We start from the raw sequence: 25443 nt of genomic DNA, 5'->3' as shown, positions 1-25443 counted from the left end.
AACACTTTTAGGAAAACACATAGGAGAAAACTTTGTGACCTGGGGTTAGGCAAGAAATTCTTGGACATGACGTTAAATGCAGATACAATCCATGGAGGAAAAAACAAAATGATAAACTGTTCTTCATAAAAAGTAAGAGCTTTTGCTCTGGGAAAGATAACATTAAGCGACTTTGGGAAAAGAAAAAAGTAAAAAGCTACCAACTGAGAAGAAATATTTTCAAATCACATATTTGACAAAAGCACTTATATTCCGAATATATAAAGAACTCTCAAACTCAACAGTAGGAAAGCAAACAACTATTTTTAAAAATTGGCAAAAGACTAACACTATACCAAGAGGAAATACGCACATTTGTGATGGGCAGAATCATCTCCACCCTCCTCCTCCTGCCGAAGATGTCCCCCAAACCTATGAATATCTTATGTTACGTGGAAACGGGGAATTAAGGTGGCTGATGAAATTAAGCTGGCTAAGCAGCTGACCTTAAAATAAAAATATTATCCTAGATTATTTGGGTAGGCCCCATGGAATCATAAGCATTCTTTAAATTAAAAGAGGGAGGCAGGAGAGGAGGTTAGAGTCATTAACATCCGAAGATGCTCTGCTGCTGGGCTTCGAAGATGCCAAGGAAAGAAGATCGCCTCCAGAAGCTGCAACGTCAAACCAAAGGACAGTGCATGCTTCCCTGGAGCATCTAGAGACCACAGCTCTGCCAACACCTTGATTTGAGCCCAGTAAGACCCATTTGAGACTGACCCTCCAGAACTATAAAATAAGAGGGTTGCTTTAGGCCACCAGGTTTGTGGTAATTTGTTGCAGCAGCTACTGGAATAAGGCATGAAAAGAGGTTCAACCTATTAGCCACTAGAAAACCGCAGGTGAAAGCAATGATGAGATAACACTACACACCAATTCTAATGCCTACAACAAAAGATACTGACAATGTCAGGCTCTGGTAAGAGTGCCGAGGAAGTGAAACTCTCAGATATTGCTGGTGGAAATGCAAAATGGCAAGACACTCAAGAAAACAGTCTGGCCGTTTCTGAAAAGGCTCAGCATCCATCTACCGTACAATCCCAGCCATTCTAATCCCAGGAATTTACCCAGGAGAAATGAAAGCATTTGTCCATACAATGGAATTATGACAGTAATAAAATAAACTGCTGATACATGCTACAACATTAATGCATCTCAAAATAATTAAGCTGAATGAAAAAAGCCAGATGGAAAAAGAGTATGTAATGTATAATTCCATTTTATAAAATTCGAGAAAATTAAATCTAATGATAGAAACGGGGTGGGAGGGAGAAAGAGGAAAGGGTTACAAGGGGAATAAGAAAACTTCTGAGATGATGGATACCTTTAGATCTTGCTCATGGTAATGGCTGCACAGGTATATGTACATGTTAAAACTCACTAACCTGTATAATTTAAATATCTAGTTTATTGCATATCATTTATAACAAAAGGGCCCAATACTAAGGGACTTGTTTCTTTTTTTTGGATTCTTTCAAAAATACTGTATCACAAGTACCCTGATGATGTGGAAATTGACTGAGTCTAAAGGGATTAAAAAGAATTGAAGTTTGAGAAAAAGTTTAATTTTTTATCAATTTATTAATTTATTTTAGTTTTATTTTCCTTTTCTGGATGTGTAAGTGTAATACAGTATAGTCTAAAGATATATCTAAGTTTAAAAAAGACCTTATAGTAGTTAAGAAGTAAAAGCCCTAAGTGGTCAGAAGGCAGTGTCATAGTTGCTTAATTTCAGTGACTTTTTTTTTTCTCTCTTAGTGGCGTATACAGTAATAGTACAGTCTGGCTGGTGTGGTGCAGTGGAATTATGACAGTAATAAAATAAACTATCGACCTATGAACCAGAAGACTGTGGTTCAATTCCCAGTCAGGGCACATGCCTGGGTTGCAGGCTGGATCCCCAGTACGGGGTGTGCAGGAAGCAGTCAATCAATGATTCTCTCTCATCATTGATGTTTCTCTCTCTCTCTCCCTCTCCATTCCTCTCTGAAATCAATAAAAATATATTTTAAAAAATAAAATAATGGCACATCTTTCAAGCAATGATGTCTTAGATTCAAAGAAATGCAATTATCCTGAATTGGAACGTTTCTCACCACCTCCATAGCTACTACCATGGTCCATCATCATCCCTGGCCTGGCTTACTGTAGAAGCCTCCTGACTGCTTTTCTTACTTTCACAGTTGGGACTCCTTATAATCTATTCTCAGCATAGTAGAGTGATCCCTTTAAAACAAATCATGCCCCTGCTAAAAATCCTCCTGTGACTTCTCATTTCATTGAAATTAAAAGCCAGAGTCCTTATAAAATCCAGCAATATGGGTGCCATTCTCCACCACAACACAAGCTTCTTTGCTCTTCAAGAAATATGTTAAGAATGCATCTACCGCAGGCCCTTTGCGCTTGCTGTTCTTTATGCCTGGAATTCTCTCCCCCCTGACTTTGTGTGGTACGCCGCCGGTACCTACCTTAGATGCTTGCTCAAATTCCATTTTATCAGTGAATCTTTTCTTACTAACCTTTTTAACCCTCCAATACCCTTGGGTAGCAGCCCAATATCCAATTCTTCTCCTTCCCTACCTTACTTTTTTCCAATCTCCTTCCTGCCTTACTATTCTCCTATCACCATATGGCACATGCATTATTTTATTTAGTTATTTGTTTTGTCCCTGTACATGTCTGTCCCTCATATTAGTATGTAAGCCCCCTGAGAAAGATAGATTTTCATCTGTTTTGTTCTTTCTTACGTTTCCAGTACTAAAATAGTTCCTTAACATGTAGCAGGTATCCAAGAAATATTTGTTGTGGAATAAATAAGTGAACTTCTGCTGAATGAATGATGAATGAATGAATGAATGAGTAAGTAGCTTGTGAGTATAACCTGAAGTTCAAGGTAGAAATTTCTTTAAAACTTTGTGCTTTCTTTAAAACATTCCTATGTATTATTCACTTTATAATACATAGATCTGTGTTTTATTATGAACATCCTTTACCTCAAAATCTTTGAGCCAAAATAATAGTCCAGGAAAACATTTACCCATCGTTATTATAAATCAGCATAAGCCACAGTCTGAGAAGCGAAGCCAAGCATTTAGGAGCTTCATTTGATCTTGGTATAAATTAGTGTATCCAACCTCTTACCACTCAAGAGAGGTGGAGAGAGATCTTTAGGATACCCAGTAGATTTCAAAACACGCAGATACGTATCAGAGGTTTGCAAAGCTGGAGACATCAAATTGATAGCAAATAGGCTGGCTCTAGGTCTAAGTATGTTCTGAACAGACTTGGAAAATACATAATACGGCACAAGCCAGTCAAATTTGGGGGGAAATGAGTCTTTAATACCAAGAACCAAACGTAAGTTAGTGTTAGCTAAATCTGATTATTTTCTGTTGGGCTGGGGGAATAGAAAGGAAGTGACCAGGATGAATGGAAACACTGAATGCTCTCAGTGGACAGCTTTCTCTTCTGAAAAGGGGGAAGGAGGGCCTGACCTAGCTCTTTTTCTGTTGCCTGCATTTGTATTAGGCAAAAAGTCATGTCTTCTAGTACAAACATGGTCTCTTTTTTCTTTGCCAGCTAAGGGAAGCCATTTGCAAGTTCCTCCTGCTCTTCCTTTCCTTCTGGCACTTTCCACCAGGGTCTTCCTCCCCTCTTCTGTGTTTTCTTTGTTCCCCCAGGGCTTGATAACACCAGGGAAAAAAAAGTTGGATGTAAGTTCAGAAGAAAATGAGTTCAATGTGGGGAATCCGAGTGCTGGGAGTTCGAAAGAGCATGCGGCTGGCTCCCTGTGCTCTTGGCAGAGCCCGGGGAGCGGCCTGGCAGAAGTCCCCGGGCCTTCACGGGTGGAAAGCTGCTCACCTGGCCACTGCACTGGGCCCCGCAGAGCAGCCTAATGTTCCCTGCCTGTGGGTCACCCCTCAGCCTGTAAATCTGGGCGGAAGGTCCTTCTGGGGTGGGGAAAACATGAACGAGGCAGTTTGTTCAGCATCTGCTATAGATTGTGGTGAGGTGCACGCAGATGCCGGGCTTTATTGATATAAATCATTTTGTCAGGAGGCATCATCAGCGCTAAGGTAAACGAATCAATTGCGTTTTGTCATTACGGAAAATCATCGGGCTGTGCATTATGTAATTTACCCACTGCCGCTCTCGAATAGAGCGGTTTGCACGGAGGTGTCTATTTGCAGACCCCGAGATGACTTATGGCTCTCATTTTGCCTCAGTTTGTTCCTTCAGCGTCTCTCCACCTTTGCTCCAGTGATTCTGGCCCCAAAGGTCCCGGATCACCTTTTAACAGGAGGGTAAGAGGATCATCTATCCCACCGGCATGTTCAGGCTCCTTAATGAGGATGGGAAGGTGGGGGACACAAGAAGGAATGAAGGAAAAACATGCCCTCAGCAGCTGCTGACACAAGCCTGCCATCTTTTTGTGCCTAATAGAAATTTTTAGATTCCGAGAGAATGAGCATGACTCAGTAGTTATGTGACTCAAGGAAAAACGATTTTAACTCTTCTGTATTCCTTAGAGTTCTATTAAAGGGACTTTCTAAATGTACCTCCCCAGCCCCTCCCAAATATATCTCACCGTGATTTCAGAGATTTACAAAAGAATTACGCCTCTAACTTTCTGTCCTTCTCTGGTTTTCATCGTCTAAATTCTTTAATTTTTCATCTTACAGAAATGCTACCAAACATGACCAAAAAAATATATATCTTGCCTGAATGTACTACATCAATGTCTAACTTACCTCATCGTTCATTCTCTCTGCCAGAGTATTTAAAAAAAATTTTTTTTCCAAAATCACATTTTTCACTGCTTGCAGGGGTATTAGAATGTGGAGAGTTCCCCAAGCTGGCACCTCCAATGTTTCATGTGTTTAAAAGTCCCTAGCCTTTTTTCTTGCCACCTCCTTCCCCCTAGAACAGTGGTTCTCAACCTGTGGGTCGCGACCCCTTGGTTGGGGGTCGAACGACCCTTTCACAGGGGTCGCCTAAGACCATCGGAAAACACATATATAATTACATATTGTTTTGTAATTAATCACTATGCTTTAATTATGTTCAATTTGTAACAATGAAGTTGGGGGTCACCACAACATGAGGAACTGTATTAAAGGGTCGCGGCATTAGGAAGTTTGAGAACCACTGCCCTAGAGCCTAATTCTTTTGGCAAGCTGGTTTTTCCGGACTTCTTGGAATAGTTCTCCAGTGCCCACTACCTTTCTTCTTGACCTGCAAGTCCATTTAAAGCCATAAACCTCTCATATGTCAATTGTTTTCCTTCACTGAGTCAACAAGTGAATAAAACCACATTTAGTAAAGATATTCCTTCTCATTTTCCAAGCCAGAGGAGACTCAATCAAGGATCTATTGAAGGATTCTGGATAAGGGCAAAATCTGGAGACAATATGCCAAGCAAGGTCAAATTATTCTAAAATGGCATGTCCTTGGGTACAAGGGCTGTCTTATTTATGTCTACATCTGCTGCAGTACCAAGCACAGAGCGACACTGATGTGTGACTCCGTTGTTGGGTTGGATATTATGAGAACATATACCACCTACCCTAGCAGGACCCAGCTAGGCAGATATCTGAGGTTCCTTGCCTTGATCCACCTAACTGCTTTACAAAGGTCCCACCATGTTCCATGGGACAGTCCCGAGGAATGAATATGTGCTTAGGGTTTGGAATCAGACCCTGGGCTTAAATCTTGGCTCTGCTACTTTATGGAGGTGTCACTCTGAGCAGGTCACACAACATGGCTAAGCCTCAGTTATCTCACTTGCAACATGGAGACAAACAGCATCTTGCTAAAAGATTGTTGTAAGGGTTAGATGAGATGATCATGTAAAGTTTCTAGCACACACGGCTATATAGTAAGCACACATTTGTTGTGCTGGTGCAGAGAGATTAGGACAAAAAGGCAATGAATGGCTTCACATAATTGCTGCCTGATGTTAATTCTGAAAAAAATCTGTGATCAACACTGATCAAAAGTCACTTTGTAAATGAAGACCATGTGATTTCACCATGTGAGAGTGGATTTGCTCTGATCTGCTCATGCTCCCTGCTATCTTCCACCACGCACATCTGACTATGTGTGAAGGAGCAATGGGGATGCAGTCTGTCCTCAGGCTGGGCAACTAGCTCATGTCTGCACATAGAGTGTATGTCTAGATGCTCCTAAGGTATCTTAAACGTAAAGGTTTCCTCCTTGGGGTTGCAATAGGTGACCTGATTTATCCCACTTCAACTAATCCACAAAGCAGGGTCATGTATCGTTTCACAATATTTTGAGATCTGGCTTCATGTTGGGGAAGGTGTTATTCACTTGCTGCTGAGGGGAGCTAAGCAGGAGCAGGAGGGGGTGGAGCTAACTAGTCAAAAGGCCCAAAGATTGCCCCATCTCTGTAGCATCTTACATTTCGTTGCTGAGAGCTGGGATTTGTAGTGCCCTCGGACCAGCCTGCAGGTGGACCCATCTCCGTTGCAAACTCCACAGTTATCTTCCTTGGTAGTGCTTCCCAGCTGATGATCACAGCCAACAATCTAACAAGAAAGAGAGATGTGTAATTCAACCAGGTGCCTACTGCTGGACCCCAGATCCTCCCTTTGCCTTTGAGGAGGCATGATTCCTATGAAGGGAACTGAATTCAGCTGGAATTTGGATCAAGCTAAGGAAGGAAAAAACAACATGGGTAAAGATGTTTTTATAGCTCAAATAAACAAACACAAAGATAGGCGGAATGGAGAGAGAGGCAGTGAAAGAGGGAGGGAGGGGGAAGAGAGAGAAAAAGGGAAGGAGAGAATCAGGAAGGGGGAAAGGTGTGAGAGAGAGGAGGATCTGGCACTATTGATATTATAGAACCTTCATTCAAAAATAATTCCCACTGTCAATAATAATGATTCACTCTAATCACATAGGCATCTTTTTAAAAAAATATGTTTTTATTGATTTTAGAGAGAAAGAGAGAGGGAGAGAGCTAGAAACATTGGGGCATGTGCCCTGACCGGGAATCGAACAGGGGATGTCTTGGAGAATGGGTCAGTGCTCAATCCACTGAGCCACTCCAGCCAGGCCACACAGGTATCTTTTAAAATAGATGACAAAGCACCAACTCCTTCAATGGTTGTACATTTTTTGAAATGCAAAGATGTCATTTAGAAAACATAGTGCTGGGCTCTTAAGTGGGGAGCAAAGGTAGGCTAAGTCCCCCTGGAGGGGTTCACTGTGGTGGAGCAGCAATGCCCCTCAGTAGGTTCAGAGGCTGCCGTGAGGCAGCGTCAGCACTCCACCAACTGTCGTCCATGCAGAGCCAAGCACATGCTGGCTTAAGACTTCTTCAATGTGCTTCTATATGACTGCAGCAAAGTTATTTTCAAAATGAACCCACACCTGAGCTGAGCAACTTCTGTATTCACTCTCATGTCTGAGCACAGTGTGGAATGGGAGTGCAGAAGAAATTTATTTACCAAAAAGGCATTTAATCTTTCAGCCAACAATGATCAGAGATCTGCTATGGGCCAGGCACAGTGCGAGGAACAAAATCCAATGGCGAGTTTAAGCACATAGGGGTCCAACCTCATGGGACTTAAGATTCTAGTGGTAGAGGTATCCATTACTCAAATCACCAAATATAATAATGTACAATGATAATCACCACACAAGCTATAAAATACAGATACAGGTACTGCAGGAGCATAAAATATGGAGAATTTGATCTGGTTTGAGAGACCAGAGATGATGTCCCTAAGAAAGCAACTTTTGGGCTGAGATATAAAGACTCAGATTAACTAGGAAAAGGGGACATGTTGCTGTGGGGTTTACAGAATATTTTAGTCTTGCCTAGATACTAGCTAATTAGAAAATAAGCAAAAAGTAGGCCTTGGCCAGGTAGCTCAGTTTGTTGGAGACTTGTTCCAATATATCAATGTTGTGGGTTTGATTCCCAGTCAGGCCTTATATAAGAATCAACCAATGAAATGAATAAATAAGTGGAACAATAAGTCAATGTCTCTCTTCTTCCCTCTCTCCCTTCCTCTTTCTCTCTAAAATAAATAAAAATTTAAAAAAGAAAGTAAGCAAAAAGCAAAGTTGGCAAAACAAACTACAACCACCATCAAAATATCAGAAGATTAAATCATCTGATTTCCTTAGGGTTGAATCTTTTGAGGAAACACGGCGATCTTAATTTAAGCAGTATTCAAAGAATCGCTGCCTCGACTGCTTTTGTTTGGAGTTGGAAAGATACTCAGCTCTGTGGAAGGACAAGGTGCACAGTGGGGCATGGGAATTTACACTCTCAGGTATCTCAAAACTAACTAGGTTTATTTCTCAAATTAAAGAAATTTCAGGTTTCTCAAAAGGCTTGTTTCTCTGGAATTTTTTTTAATAGGCTCTGATGTCTCTAAAGGAGCCAAAAAAAAGATAATCATGGAAACCCCCCTAATCCTAAATATTTCTTATGGTTCTAAAGCCATTTTAAGAAAAGGACAGTCCAGTTCCACGGATCCAAAAGAACAGTGATGTTAGGAATCGCTAAATAGAAGGTGACATATTTTCAGGCTGACTTGGGCAGACCACCAAGAGCTCTCAGTGTAGGTTTATGGACCCCAGGATATGAACCACGTCAGTTCTAAATGGGCTTTGTTTAACTTCAGAATTGAAAAGACAAACATCGCCCTGACACAATCGCTTTTCCTCTCTCTGTATCAATTCCTTTTTAAGATGCCAAAATATTCTAACTCAATTATTTTCAAAATGTGGAATACTTTATCATCAGATAAGTGTTCTTATTTTGGTCCAAGTGGAAAATTATTTGCAGTTACATCAGGAAAATTATTGTTGACATACCTTAATCTGTTGATCTTTTATAACTATTTGATTAATTAAAAACTAGTTAAACTGTTGTTTTAAGAGCTATCATTAATAACAGAGGAAAATTAGGCATAAGAAATGGGCTTCATTGGCAGGTATAATGTCAGACCCCTCTGCGTCTTTGCACATGTTATTATTTCTGCCTGGAAATAATTCTTTATTTGGCAAACTTTATTTGGCAAACATTCCCAATTCTTTATTTGGCAAACTCCTATTCATCCTTCAAACCCCAAATTGTCTCCTTCTCAAAAAAAGCCTTTTCCAGATTCCAGAGTTAACTGCTTTCTTGCTTCATGCTTCCTCAGCCTTTTGTTCATAACTCCATGAGGCAGATAACTGGTTGCCACCCAATATCCATCTTCCTTAGTTTTCTCAATTCTATTTAGGTTGGCAATATCTCCCGTTAAAAGAATATATTTCTCATGGGCCATGTGACCAAACTGTAATTAGTGGAATAAAAGTGGAAGTGTGTGGGACGCCTGGGAAGGCTACTTCAACAAGTTGACTCAGCCGGGGAAGGTCCCTTCTGTCTTTTGCCTTCCTGCTGTCCTGTGGGCTCCAGTTGCTTATTCTGTAGAACAGGACAGTTCTGAGATGGGAACTTTGCTTTAAGGAAAGCAGAGCAGAAAGAGAAAGAGCCTGGTTCCGGAACCCTATTTAGACTGATTACATCTTGACATTTTTTTTGTGTGTGAGCAAGTAAATCCTATATGTGCTCAAGCCAGTATTATCATGGGGTTTCTTTTATATGTTCTCAATTCAAATAGTTATATACCTTATATTGAGTTTACTCTATTAAGATGTCTGTCTCCAAACCAAATCATGGGCTATTTGAGAGCCTCTGTTTTAGTAGTCTTTGTTATTTCTGCTGCTTAGCACAGTGTTTGACATTTGAGATGGACAATGAATATTAGTGAATCAGTGAAACACATAACACCAAACATAATGATTTGCTAATATTTTAATGTAGGCTATAGGGCCCTAGCCAGTTTGGCTCAGTGGATAGAGTGTCGGCCAGCAGACTGAAGGGTCCCAGTTTCAATTCTGGTTAAGGGCATGTACCTTGGTTGCAGGCTCCTCCCCGGCCCAGGCCCTGGTCAGGGTGCGTGCAGGAGGCAACCAATTGATGTGTTTCTCTCACATAGATATTTCTCTGTGTTTGCCTCTCTCTTCCACTCTCTAAAAATCAATGGAAAAATATCTTTGGGTGAGGATTAAAAAAATGTAGGCTATAGAGAAGCAATTTGAGATTACAGTCATTGATGACACACATATATACAAAGTGTGCATGTATTGTTGTATCTGTGTTCACAGAAGAACAGACATACTATTAATCCTCTGTCCTGATCTATGAACAAGAATTACTGTAAAGGGCTATACTTCTAAAAAGACTATTACTCAGTGCATCAATGCTCCTTATTAGTGAAATGTCACGGAAGGCAATGTTCTGGTCATTGAGTTCCCAGACCAACCCCCCGTTCTGGACAAAATACTTAAGTGAGATAATGACCACTCATAACTTTGGCAACTGCATAGCATTTTTTGGTAAGGGCTTGGAAAAATAACTGGATATTTTGACCTAAAGCAGCTTATTAGTATGCTGCTATGAGGTGTCAGCTCAATTCTGTGTCCCCATCATCTAAAATGATTGCACAGTGTTGCTTTTCTTTCTTTTTCTTCTTCTTTTTCTTAACAAAGCTTTTGTCTCAGGTGACATAAAAAGTGAGAAACTCCAAGATGTTTTTGTTGTTTAAACACCACTAGGGAGGTCATCACCTTTTGCTTTTCTATCTTGAATATATGCCTTTTGCATCCATATAGGTACACACGCATACAGACATGCAGTCTTTCGTCTTTTGAGTAGAACACACACACTCAGCAGGGCTCATTTTCCTTCGTCTCCTTCAGGGTTCCCTACATGTAGGGGAATAACTCTCCCTAAACAAAACGTAGGACTATAACATCCAGTCCAAGTTGGCTCACAGACTCGCAGCCTGTCGTGCAGATTTTAGGCATCCGGCCTACAGTGTGTGCTGATAGGGGCTTCTTCCTTCACTTCACAGAGCTGATAGCAAGTGAGCAGGCAGAACACGAATGAAACTCTCTAGACACCTAAATATGTATAATAAAATGTCTTCACCAGGAGCCACAGGAGAAAAAAAAAGATCACCACGTAAATAACTGGGAGAATGTAAATAAACACAATCCATAAGCAGATACCAGGCCCCAGACTGACATGCTTCGATGGGTTCACTCTGGCCACGTTTCAAATGGTTTCCCATAAGGACCTCAACTTCTAGCATTAAATACTGAGCCAGTGATGTCAAGCTTTTCTTGATCCAACACCATGAGGTAAGAAACTTTTAAATCCCTTTATTTTCAGCACTGGGAAAGACAAATATGGAAAACTAAACTCTGCAAATCTGATCACAGCTGGTCTTATTTATAATTATTTAATTCAGAGGGAACTTTATGGGGAAGGGTGTGCTTTTACATACATTATAACTCATTTACTATTTATGTTAACAGGGAAGGGAGTATATCTCCAACATTATCTTCAAAAGATTTAGATATTGATTGATTTGTTTATGCTTTTGCTTATTAGAAGAAGATGTCTAGCATATACATATGATACAACACAGTGTAATGGCTGGAAAAAAAAGGGAAATGGGGCAAAGAGAAAAACAAAGGCAAGAAAGATGAATAAAGCCAGGAAAGAGAGAACTACATAGAATGCACACTATAAAGTCCTATACAGTTGCTGGGGGGTGGGGGTGGGGTCACATAGCTGGGATGTGAGCTTCTTAGAAATGAGAAAAACATGAGAAGTTACAAGGGTGACAGCATCTACTGAATCTTTTAGAAAATGCATAGGCTAATGCATTCCTGGTAGTAGATATGTATTAAATATTTATGTAATAAATGAAGGACAAACTACCTTCGGAGAACCATAATTACTCAGAGTACCGAAATCCTAGAAATACATCTGCTGTGAGTTTTCTGAAAGACATTGCCGTGTAACAATGTCCCAATAACATCTGCGCACATAAATACAAGGAGTTTCAGAGAAGTGGTTCTTCAGTTACCTTTGATGACCCCTAATGGTCAGGGAACATTTGGTAAAAGCAAATTTAAGGAGCCAAAACAAATAGTCCAGGCACAGAGCACTGTGATGGTCTGATTTAACAGAGCTGGGCTGGCAAAAATATGGCCCATGTACAGCTGTTTTTCCTGCCAGGATCCACAGCAGACATTGCTAATCAAGAGCAGCACTCTTTGCCACTGAGATTTCACGTGGTCCCAGATCCTCTACGACACTGTGCTCTAGAAGCCAAATCCAATAGACGACGATGGCTGTTATGCAAGGAGACTAGACCAATTTACTATTCCAGGGTCAGAGAAATGAGTTGGCTGTCTATCTTTCAGGAAATTCTACTCAGATATTTCTTTTAAGATTAACATTCTCTTAAGAGTTGAATGATTTCGAGTACGGATTATAACACTGAGGTTTAGAAAATATAAACAACTAACCTAAGGTCACATAGCTGGTAACTAACAAAACCAAAATTGCAACTCAGGATTCCTAAGCACGAGTATGATGCCTTTGAAGCAGGAAAATACACACTATACAGTATTTATTATGGCAATGGTGAAAAGTGATTACAAGGGCGACTATTTCTATCAAGATCTCTACCAGTAGAGGCAGACTTCTGCACAGGGATGAATAGATGCCTTCATCTGTAGTATGTGATTTAGAAGCACATGCTGAAATAAATGGGAAAGTACCACTCCCCATTTATACCTTTGCTTCACACCTCCTTGTCTATCCCTTCCCCCAGCCTTTCATACATATGCGTACACATACCCTACACCCCCCGTGGCTTGCCATGGGGCCCAAATTTCCTCCTGTACAGACTTCTTTCTTTTCAATTATGGTTTTCAATATGAGGAAACAAGATCCCTGGTCACTCACAAAGGTGCTAATAGCAGTCCATGAGCTATGTTTAGTAGTTCCAAAAGCCTAATGGAAATATATTTACCAGCAATAAAACCACATAAGGTCACCAAAAACACTAACCATCTCATTATACAAATAAGCTGAATCCTGATATTTATTGCATTTATTCTTAATTGTACTCAGGTCTTTAAGTCATAAAATGGGAAAACAAATTATTACTTAACACATTCAGTGTTTTGAGTCAATGGAAACTTCCAAAACACAAGGCCCATAGGGAAAAAATAATAATAAAGGGCCCCTTTGTTTGAAAAAGTTGGGAACCACTGGTGTAGTCCTTTGTTTGTTGTTCAAATACCTGTGGGAGGACTAACACATGAACTTGTTGATTATACTTAAATTATATCAGATGAATGGAGCATAAGGCATTGTGCTGGCTGTTACGGTGCTGTGGGGAATACACATAAGTAGAAGTAGGCCTGGTCCCAATCTAGGGTGAATGGGTTTAATCCGATCATTTCCTCAAAACAGGTGAGAACAGAAAGGGAGTAAAATCACTCCAACTAAAGGTCAAAATGGCAGGAGGAGGAGAACGCAGAGGGGAAAGCCACCTGGAGGAGGGAAAGTAAATGAGCATTTGCCAAACACTTGCCGTATTTAGGTTCAATATACAGCTTCTCAATCTATTCTTGTAATATCCCTGAAAATTAGCTAAAATTATGCCTATTTTACAAACATAAAACAGATTCCGAAAGGCTCAACAACTTGCCCAAGATCACATTACTAGGAATTGGTGTTGCCAGAGTCGCAATCCAGGCTGTGTCATAGATGAGTGATCCCTCAATTCTGTGATGAGTTACGTTTCTCTCGGGGGTTAGAGGGCAGTGAAGAGACAAGAAGGAGGAGGATGAACATGCTTTTGTCAGCCACACCTTGTTGCCAAAAACAACAGCTGACTACAGCTCTAAGTACTAAGATTGAGCACCAGCCTTTTGTTTTGCTTTGTTTCTCTTTTAGGAAGCAAGTGAATATATATATTTAATCCTTACCACCCGAGAATATTTTCCCCCCATTGATTTTTAGAGAGACTGGATGGGAGGGGGAGAGAGAGACAGAGAGAGAGAAACATCAATGTGAGAGGGACGCACTGACTGGTTGCCTCTCACACGTGCCCTCACTGGCGCCAGGGATCAAGCCTGCAACCAAAGTATGTGCCCTTGACTGGAATTGAGCCCTAGACTCTTCAGTCTGAGGGCCGATGCTTTAACCATTAAGAAAACCAGCCAGGGCAAATGAATATATTTTTTAAAAATCCGTTACTTTTGTTCAATAGCTATGAACACATGGTACAGGGAAATTTTGGTAAACACCTTAGATTATTAGGCTAGATGATGAGATGTAGCTCTGTTACATTCTAATATACCACTATGTGAAAAAAAAATATGCGAAAGCATTAACTCCTTTTTCTTCAGGCAAAAATTTCCTAAAGCAGCGGTTCTCAACCTGTGGGTCGCGACCCCTTTGGGGGTTGAACGACCCTTTCACAGGGGTCGCCTAAGACCATTGGAAAACACATATATTATTACATATTGTTTTTGTGATTAATCACTATGCTTTAATTATGTTCAATTTGTAACAATGAAAGTAGGGGTCACCATAGCATGAGGAACTGTATTAAAGGGTCGCGGCATTAGGAAGGTTGAGAACCACTGTCCTAAAGGAATGCTTCCCATATACGGAATTACCCACTGGGTTTGCCTGTCACTGGTGGGGCTGCTCAGTTTCCTCCTGGGTTCACCAGAGTCCTTCCAATAACCCACTAGAACCTGTGTCATTGGACTTAATTACGTTTCTGAGCTCATGTCCCTCTGGCTCACTGTCCTTGCTGTCACCAAGCACTTTCTCGTCTCAGCACAGCACAGCTGTTACCTTTGACTGGAACGTTCTTCCTTGCCGGGGTCCAACCCCAGCAGGTCCAGGGGTTCCCCATAGGTGTGGACGGAGTCGGCGAAGAAGGAATGACACGGAGACAGCGTTCAGTTGATCAGCAGCCTTGCCAGGATCTCTAGCCACAATCTCCAGCCAAGTTCTGTGTCCACGTTCTCTTGCTAGGTTCTCCAACCAGGTTCTCCAGGTTCTCCAGCCAGGTTCTGTAGCCATGTTCTCTCGCTAGGTTCTCCAGCCAGGTTCGGTCGCCAGGTTCTGTAGCCGGGTTCTTCAGCCAGGTTCTGTCTAGGTTCTCCAACCAAGTTCTGTAGCCAGGTTCTGTCCAGGATCTTTTGCCATGTTCTCTCCAGCGAAGTTCTTCTGTCTCTAGGTTCTGTGTAGGTTCTGTCTTCTGAGTTCTGTCTTCTAAGTTCTGTCTTCTATGTTCTGTCGCTAAGTTCTGTCTTCTAAATTCTGTCTCTTGTTGTCTTGTTACATCTGTATTTATACCAGTTGATTCCAATCCTATCAATCTCTATTCCAAAGGTTAGGGCGTTTCTTATCTCCATTCCAGGGAGTAAAGATTATGTAGCTTAAGCATGATTGTTCATAGTTAAAGAGATTAATTGCACTTCCTTAGGCACCTCTACAGCAGCTCTCAGTGTTTTGGAAACTTCCACCTCCACAATAAGGCCTACTTTAACCAGACTATTTAAAACTGATTCCCTCCCCAGATCCAAGTTCTCTGACCCTGTCCCATTTTTCCCTTTATCTTATGACACTTATTTTTTTTAATATATTTTATTGATTTTTTACAGAGAGGAAGGGAGAGGGATAGAGAGTTAGAAACATCGATGGGAGAGAAACATCAATCAGCTAGTTGCCTCTTACACACCTCCTACTGGGGATGTGCCCGCAACCAAGGTACATGCCCTTGGCCGGAATCAAACCTGGGACCTTTCAGTCGGCAGGCTGACGCTCTATCCACTGAGCCAAACCGGTTAAGGCTATGACACTTATTTTATAATACAATATAATTTACTTATTTATTAACTTTGATGTTTATTTTCTATCTCCTAATAGGATGCAAACCACAAAGTATCTAATGACAAGTAATTAATACAAATGTGTTGAGTGAATGAAGTATACAGTAGCTCCCCCTAATCTGCAGTTTCACTTTCTGCAGTTTTAGTTACCCGCAGTCAACTGTGGTTTGAAAATATTACATGGAAAATTCCTGAAGTAAACAATTCGTAAGGTTTAAGTTGCTTGTTGTTCTGAGTAGCATGATGGAATCTCATGTGGACCCGCTCTGTCCTGCCTGGGGCATCAATCATCCCTTTGTCCTGTGTCTCCAAGCTGTCAATGCTCACTGCCCATCAGTCATTTAGTAGCATCCCAGCTCTCAGATCAACTGTCCAGATATCACAGTGCTGGTGTTCAAGTAACACTTGTTTTACTTCATAATGGCCCCAGAGTGCAATGCTGGCAACTCATAAATGCCAAAGAGAAGCCATGAAGTGTTTTCTTTAAGACAAAAGGTGAATGTCCTAGACTTAATAAGGAGAATAAAAATCACAAGCTGAGTTTGATAAGATCTATGATAAGAATGAGTCTTTCATTCATGAAATTGTGAAGGAGGGAAAAGAAATTTGGGCTCGTTTTGCTGTTGCACCTCAAACTGCAGAAGTTATGACCCTAGAATGTGATAAGTGCTCAGTTAAGATGGAAAAGGCATTAACTTGTGGGTGGAAGAGAAAACAGAAAACATGTTCTGACTGACGACAATGTTGCACCAGAAAGCACTGGGCCTATATGAAGACTTCAGCAAGGGATCCTCTGAAAGGAGTGACCACATTCATATAACTTTTATTACAGTGTACTGTTACAATCGTTCTATTTTATTATTGGTTACTGATGTTAACCTCTTACTATGACTAACTTATAAATTAAACTTTACCACAGGTATGCATATATAGGAAAAAACAGAGTATGTATAAGGTTGGATACTATCTGCAGTTCTGGCATCCACTGGGGGTCTTGAAACACATTCCTTGTGGATAAGGGGGGATTACTCTAGAGCAGTGGTTCTCAACCTTCCTAATGCCGCGACCCTTTAATACAGTTCCTCATGTTGTGGTGACCCCCAACCATAAAATTATTTTCGTTGCTACTTCATAACTGTAATTTTGCTACTGTTATGAATCGTAATGTAAATATCTGATATGCAGGATGTATTTTCATTGTTACAAATTGAACATGATTACAGCATAGTGATTATTCACGAAAACAATATATAATTATATATGTGTTTTCTGATGGTCTTAGGTGACCCCCGTGAAAGGGTCGGTCGACCCCCAAAGGGGTCGCGACCCACAGGTTGAGAACTGCTGCTCTAGAGGCAAGGCTAGAAGGGACAGGGATATATTATGATTTCAAAAAATTGTCCTCCTTGTCCCAACCTAGAACATAACAACAGCTTCCACCGCTTAAACTCTCTGCCGCTATTTCCAAAGACCAAAAAAGAGCTCTCTGTCCCAAAGAAAAGGATCTCTCTGTTTGAATCACTTGTAAATCACTTTTTAATCTGAGAGTTTAATTTCTACTTGTCACTTTGCCTGCTATGTCTCTAGTCCGTCATCCATTAGTCCAGAAGTGCCTTGGGGTATAATGGCTTATTATTTCCAAGCAAGTCTCCCTCTGACCTCTTTTCCACTAGGCACAGGGCTCTGGGCATCAGCTTGACATCAACCCTGGACCTGGAACCTCACTCTGTACTTGCTCTCCTCAGCGCCTGATGCTTGGCTCTTCCTAAGGGACTTCAGCTTGGACAGGCCCCTGGCCTGACTCTTCCCATTCCTCTGTGTGAGCTCTAGCCCTTTGGCTGATCATTTGGCTGGACCAGAGCCAGACTCTTTCTCCATCTCCGACCTACCCACCCCCAACCTCACCACCATCAAAGTGTAGAGACTTCAAGCTCCTCTATGGTTAGTCTAAAGGAGGCCCTGCTTCCATAGGAATGAGATTTGGTCAGGCGGTTTTTTAAAGGGTCCCATTTCTATCCTCTTTATTGTTTGAGCTAGAGATGTTCTCCTGTGCTCTGCATTAGCTTGCTTACCCTGCAGTTCTAGAGATGTTGAGGGGTCACCATGGGCTCTGTGGTGCTTATCTCTATGTTATAAAGTAAATGGAAGAGAAGGGAGCTGTCAATGTTAGGGGTATGAGGCAGCTGATAGAAAAAGTGGTGAATTTATTTGATTGTAAACATTTTTAAGAGTTTTTCCTGGGCTGCCTTTCTGGACATCAATAATCTGATCTATTTGCCTGGCTGGTGTGGCTCAGTTGGTTGAACGATGTCCCATGTACCAGGATGTCATCAGTTCATTTCCAGCAAGGTAGGCACATGCCGGGGTTACAGCTCAATCCCCAGTAAACTGATTGATGTTTCTCATCAATGTTTCTCTCTCTCTCCATTTCTCTCTCTCTCTGAAATCAATAAAAACATTTTTTTTAAAAAAAAACAAAATGTCTCTTTATAAAAAAGAAGACTCTAATGTATTAATGGCTGGATAAACATCCTGAAAAGGAAAAAGAGAATGGCTAAGTCTTATTTCCAACATATATGAAATTTCTCAGGTGCTATCAGCCTGATTTACTTTGCCCTTCTTATTTATTTCAGGTTCTGTTTTGAGTTAAATGTGTTTGTCTGGTTGTCTTCAGCAGAAATCCTAAGAATTAACCTCATACAGAAAAGAGTGCATACAGACACTGGAATTCATTCTCAGCACATGATCCGGGGACTTTTCTTTAACAAGCCGTCTTCTCCCTTCCCTGCTTCCAAAATTAGGGTGTCTGGAGAATGTGAAACAAAATTATACAAAGGCCTGACCCCTGGCCTTGCTTCTGTCTCTCAGACTGTGAAGTACCCAAGAGGGAAAGTGTTGAAATTGGCCTTACTTCACATGGCATTAACTGTAATTCTTTGTGAATTGTGGTGACATCATGGTATACTTTGACATCACTGCTCAGACTCCCCTCTGCTGCTGGGCATACAGTACACCGTTTTTGTTCAAACACAAGAGTCCTTTGTTGAGAAGAAAGGATAGCAGCTGGTCTTCTGCCCTGGTACGAACGTGGATCGTATGGAATGTGTCTGTTTGGTAAGTTACCACAAAGTAGCCATTCTGCTAAGATGGCTAGAACTCATTCACACGCATAGCTCTGGAAAAGTTTGGGAAAATTTATATCGAAAGAGTTCAAAATTCAGATATGGGCCATAAGTCAGCAAATTTATGTGTACAGTAAAGCTCTTATTTACATGTCTGAATATATTATCTGAAGTCAATATTCCAAAAGCAGCAGTATGCTGGCTGCGGGTGAATGCCAAGGCCAGAGGTGAAGAAAAAGGAAGGGTAAAATGGGACATATCTGTCCCAAGACACTTCTCCCGCTGTAAGTGGTCAAGTGTCTCAGATCCCCAAGTCAGGAGGACTTCTGCTGTTCCCTGGCTCTCAAGTCATTTCCTGGTTACGTCCCAAAACTGATCAGTTTTGCTAGTGAAGCTATTATTATTCTGACTCAGTCAGTCAAAGATGTCCTCAGTTGATATATTTTTTCTCTTCTCTTTTCCTGGGTTCTCTACTGCCATTTCTGTCTCAGAAAACAGCCTGAGAAAATTATCAAAACAGAATTTATGCAAAAATATCTTCTGTAAAATAACTCCAAACTTCTGTTCCATATGGCTCTAATGCCTGAACAAGCAGAACATTTTCACATCAACTTGAGAAACTAAAGGTTTAATTCAACACTATCCCCAGAGGAATAAGTCATATCATAAAATATTTGGATGGATTTTTTATTTAAAAAATGAGATTTTTTTTCACTCTGTTACAGAACAAGCAAAGCCAGATATGATCCTAGGTTCTACCAAGACCCTTATATTTGTTAAAAGTATTTTTTTCTCTTTCTGCAAATGTTACACTTCAGACCAACTAGTGTCCCATCTCCGCCTTTACCGCACATTCACTTCCCTGGCCACTTCTCAACCTGGCACGACATTTCTCACACCAAGAGCCTGCCTGCTGTAGAGCACTAGGCCATGAAAGAGACTGCATGACATGTGGGCAGAACAAACAACTCAACCTGGACGTGACGATTTATTACCACTTGCCTGAATGTATCATACATTCTCAGTAGGAGATTCAGTTCTCATGAGTTACAAGAGGACAATCAGGTCTACTTTATACACTCTTGTAAGAATTTGATGTGATAGCTTATATAAAAAGTCTAGTACAGGGCCTAGCACATGACAACTTTCACCATATACTCTGGAATTTCTAATTTCAAATCTTCTACTTCATAGTTCCCATAATTATCAGAACATAGGTGCTGATTACTTTGGGGGATATGTGGTTATTATACAAATCGGAGGTATTTCTCCCTAAGCGTGAAAATCTATAAAGGGTGCCTTAGTGATCTGAGCACCTATAGACTTGTCTCACAGCTCCAGGTACAGGGTCAGGTTTGCAAACACTCAGATCCATTTCAGTTCCTCTGCATTTGACAACAGCAAATATGAAGTAAGATTATAACCACAGTCCTGGGGAAGAAATAGACTCCTTTAGAGGGCAGAGCAGGGGGAGCCTCATTGGAGAACGGTTTTCAACTTCCCTCTGCACCACTAAAGTAGCCAATGAAATAAACATGTCTAGGGTGCTCTTTGGGAAATGCCAGCTGTGAGTTTTTGAGGGTTCTGTTAGAAATGAAAAAGACCTCTCTGAAGTTGCTGTGTGGTAGCAAGTCATCTCCTCTGCAGCCCACTCAGATGAGAGAGGCGTGCTCAGGATGCTTACAAGGTCCTCCCCTAGTGCTCCCATTCTAGACCACTGATCCAGAGTTCATTCAGGGCCACTTTCAAACATGTATAAGCAAGTAACAATCCCTAAATGTATGTCAACACAAGATAAAGGTTTCTCAAAGTCTTTCTTCTAACACCTGAAATCCAGCGAAAGATACAAATTTCCAGGGCTGGAGCAGAACTTGGGATCCTGTTTTCTCCATGGGCGCCTATGCCCATACGAATATGTTGATATGACAGTTAAATTTAATGAATTAAATTAGTACTCAGGACATCCATCTTCCTTAGAGGGAATATTCAAAATCTATTTTTTTTAATGTGGGAGAAACTTTGAATCTGAACATGTGAACAAATCAGTTAGTTGTTTTTTAAAAGAGGAAAAGTAGGCTTCCTGAAAACGGGAACCTGAATTGCTTATTAACCAGAATTAGCAATACGCCAGTCAAAGCAGCCACAAAGGCCGAACAGAAAAATGGGCTGGATGATTTTTAACGGGCCAGCCATTTCCTAAGCCAGATGGAAGGTGAGCTGCTGAACATGGTGACTGCACTGTGCTGGAGGAAGGCCGATGGTGATGAACTTGGCCACCCTTTCCATCTCCAGGCTTGTGCGTGCAGGAGAACCAGCTGCATTTTGCTGAATCACTGAAATCTTGACAGTGGTGAAATGAACGGCTGCTTCTTTCCTTTTAGACAACAACAAGTTCACTCAAAGGCCCTGAGATAAAAACAATGACTGCATACATTTTTCCCATTCAGAAAGATGAGAAAATTCCATTCGCCACCCACGCAGATACATAAAAATGAATTCTTTTTCTTCCCTACTGTAGTCCTAGTTAAAAACCAGCTGAAACTACAAATTTCAAATCTACAGAATTCAAGACTCAGTATATATCTTATTTGGAAATAGATTAAATGAACATTTAAATTTAAAAATATTTTAAAAGTCAAGTTTTTATGATAGATATAATTGGTTTTTAGTCAGGTTTCTAAACTACTTAAAAGAGTTAACATAGAAAACTTACGTATATGCTACCTTCTAACCACTCTATGGCTACCCAAATCACCTATTCAGTGCCCTCATTTAATGCTTCCTACTGGACTATAAACAAAGAAGAGAAGGTATTTTTATGGTTGATGTGACAATTTGGCCATACGAACCCAAGTACGATTTCTTTTGCATGAATTATGTATAAGGCATGTAATTGGAGATAAGTGTTTTATATTGTTAAAATATGCAACATGTCCTTATCAATATAAATTTAGAATTTTTGTAAGTCTAAACAGAAAAGTTCCCAATTGTACAAGGCTGAGTCTGTCAACACTACATTTGCTAGAAAAGCATAATTTAACTATTAATTTTAAGGTTTCTTAAGTGTTGCCATTTCAAATGCATTCTTTGCATGGTTTTGACCGAGTCTTCATGCCATTCTTTCTACATTAAAATTCCACTATTGAAAGTTGAACTATTTGCTGTTGGTGCAGGTGTGTTACATGGACTCATTTACTAGGATGTAATTCAAACAGAAGATGAAAACATTTGTTAGTATCAGCATGAGAATTTTTATGAACATAGTGCTCCCCGGAAATCCATGCATTGAGTTCTCAGTTGATGTCCAACCATGAATATGTCAAGCAAGGACACATGAATTTTTCTGAGAGTGGTTGCTAGTCTCAGGGAGGTAGGGTCTTCCCAGTTGAAGTCCACGAAGCCTCGGGTTTTGTGGCCCCTGAATGACAGTCGTACCCGAGTTGGCAGGAAGGTGTAAAATAGATACTCTCAGCCACAGTTATTCTGAGAGTGGGGAATTATATTAGGAAATTATAGACTGTGCTGATGGACAATTCTCACTGATCAAATCTGATGTCAAGAAGAGGCGAGAATAAACAAATAGGGAAGAGGAAAGGACCTGTGACTCTTTGGAAGCATCCACGATGGGCCAGGTGCTGTTTGGTTTTGCAGAGTTCATGAAGCCTGTACACAAACTCTAACCACACAGACAACACCGAAACCACTTCCTAGGTCACCTACTTAAAAAACGACATAGTTGGGGTTCCAACCTCTGTCTAATTTATTATCCCTATTACTCTGAGTCGCCTACCACACCAGATGACTTTGAAGTCAACAGTATGGTGTTCAAAAGAGTAGAGTTACACCACACGTATGCACCAGCTACTCTCCCGAGAGCACACTGTTGGAAGAAATAGTTTTTGAGGGACTGTTTGTACCACTCTGCTTCAAAACCTAGCCCAACATACATCAGTCATGTTCTCACTGTGTGTGTCTTAGTGCCCTGCTAAGTGTACTCGAGAGAGAAGGATGCTCCTGAAGCAGTTTCTTGGGAAATAAAAACTTCCAAAAAGGACTCCATACCTTTTCTTAATATTAGGAAAATAACCCCCCTGTAAATTTATTTTCACTGCTTGCCTGTAGCTTGGCATCAGCACTAAGTCAGTTATTACCTTAAGCAGAGGGAAAAACATCCCCAGTAGCATTTGGCAAGGCTGAAGAGAAGGGAGAAGGGAGGAGGGAGGAGAGAGGAGTGAAGAGCGAGAGAGTGGAAACAAACTGAACTCAGCCCAAGCACAGCTCACATCTGGGCAGCCTGACCTGGCAGAGACCTCACAAACCCTGCCAGTGGCCTGTGATCATGACCTCTATGTGAACTTTGGATTTGTACCACTCATTGTCAGGAAGGAGAAGAAAACCCAGAATGACAGACACACTGTCAATTCCATGACAAAGCATGCTGACTTGAACATGCTGTTCTCACCAACAGCACCTGCCTCTGCTTCCCCCGCCCAGCCTGGGTCAAGGGTCAGGGCCAGCGGCAGTAAATGTGTGGTCTAATATCTAAGTACCTTGACACTCAGCTCTGATCCGCTCCATCAATACTCATACAACGCAACACAAGGAAGACAAACATTCCAATTAAAAAATGGGCAGAGGACCTGAATAGACATTTCTCCAAAGAGGACATACAAATGACCAAGAGACATATGAAAAAATGCTCAAAGTCACTAATCATCAGAGAAATGCAAATTAAAACCACAAGGAGATATCACCTATTAGAATGGCTATCATCAAAAAATCAGAAAACAGCAAGTGCTGACTAGAATATGGAGAAAAGGGAACACTACTTCACTGCTGGTGGGAATGCAGGTTGGTGCAGCCATTATGAAAAACAGTATGGAGTTTCCTCAAAAATTAAAAAATGGAACTTCCATCTGACCCAGTGATCCCACTTCTAGAAATATATTCTAAAAACACCATAACAACAATCAGAAAGAATATATGTACCCCTATGTTCATATCAGCATTAATTACAATAGCTAAGATTTGGAAACAGCCGAAGTGCCCAACAGTAAATGAATAGATAAAAAAAGCTATGGGACATTTACACAATGGAATACTAAGTAGCTGTAAAGAAGAGAGATCTCTTACCCTTTGGAACAGATGGATGGACCTGGAGACTATTATGCTAATTGAAATAAGCCAATCTTAAAAAGACAAATATCACATGATCTCACTTATTTGTGGAATCTAATGAACAAAAAGAACTGACCAACAAAAAAAAACACCTGAGGCATGGAGGCATGGGACAGAGTGACATACCTCTATGTGGAGTTGGGGACAGGAGAAGAGATAAACCAAAAAATTATATACTTACTAGGGACGCAGTGCACAAAATTCATGCACTCGGGGGCAGGGAGGGGGAGGTGGGTTCCCATGAGCCCAGCCTGCGCCCTCTCACAGTCCAGGACCTCTGGCTCCTTACCACTCACCTGCTCGCTGCTCCTTACTACTCCACTCACTGCTCCCTAGTGCTGCCAGAGGTGGGAGAGGCTCCAGCAGCCATGAGCTTGGCTTCTGGCTGAGAGAAGTTCCCCCTGTGGGAGCACACTGACCACCAGGGGGTAGCTCCTGCGTTGAGCGTCGCTCCCCTGATGGTCAATGCGTGTCATAGCAACTGGTCCTTCTGCCGTTCAGTTGATTTGCGTATTAGCCTTTTATTATATAGGATATGCATAGCCCATGGACACTAGCAATAGGGTGGTGAAGACCTGAGGGGGTGGGTAAGGGCTGGGAGGAGGGGTTTAAACTGGAGGGAGAGAAATGGAATACATCTGTAATTCTATCAACAATAAAACTATGGATATTTTTTAAAAAGTAAAAGAAAAACATTTGGAAAGCATGTGAACAGAATATTTTCATATTAGTTTTTATTTGAGAAACACATAATTTCAAAAAGCAGGGAAATTGGCAGCTTTAGCTCCAAAAAGTGTTCAAGGTTAGAGGGTTGATGCAAATACACCACGAGGATCATGGGAAGAGTTACATGAGAAACTCGCATCCTTGAACGTGTCATTCTGGCTCCAGCCTGAACCAAAAGCAGTCTCCCCACTTCTGTTCAAATTCCCTACAGTGAGGGCAGAGTCTGCTGCCAAACATAAGCATGCATGGCTTTGCAATGTGTATACTGTCAAGGCTACATCCCTGGACCAAGCGCTTTTTCATAGTTTCGCAAGTGACAACTTCTTTTGCAATGGGATTAGAACTTTGTTTTAGACATAACTGCTTCCTCAACTACAATGCTAGCCACTGGCTCTAATTAGGTATTAAGGAAAAAAAGGCTCTATTTTGTAAATGGTCATTTAAATTGCAGATGTGAATTCAGCTTGCCAAACATGTACTTGCAGTCATGAATCAGCACTGGAATACCAGGCTGCCACTCTCTGAAACACCTCATTGGTATGCAAAGAGGCACAGCTATACTTATTTCTTT

General features: G+C 41.1%; 1 protein-coding gene across 1 annotated transcript in view; it reads right to left on the bottom strand.

Moving 5' to 3' along the window:
- ADAMTSL1 (ADAMTS like 1) overlaps nt 1-25443 on the bottom strand; it is a 393380-nt gene that overhangs the window by 258320 nt on the left and 109617 nt on the right. Inside the window, 1 exon segment of the mRNA XM_006764922.2 lies at nt 6464-6590. Within this exon segment, the coding sequence (XP_006764985.1) occupies nt 6464-6590 (127 nt within the window).

Source organism: Myotis davidii, unplaced genomic scaffold (assembly GCF_000327345.1).
Source record: "Myotis davidii unplaced genomic scaffold, ASM32734v1 scaffold197, whole genome shotgun sequence".
NCBI classification, from domain to species: domain Eukaryota; kingdom Metazoa; phylum Chordata; class Mammalia; order Chiroptera; family Vespertilionidae; genus Myotis; species Myotis davidii.
The sequence above is the reverse complement of the archived record's forward strand: the minus strand, read 5'-3'. Positions and strand labels throughout refer to the sequence as shown.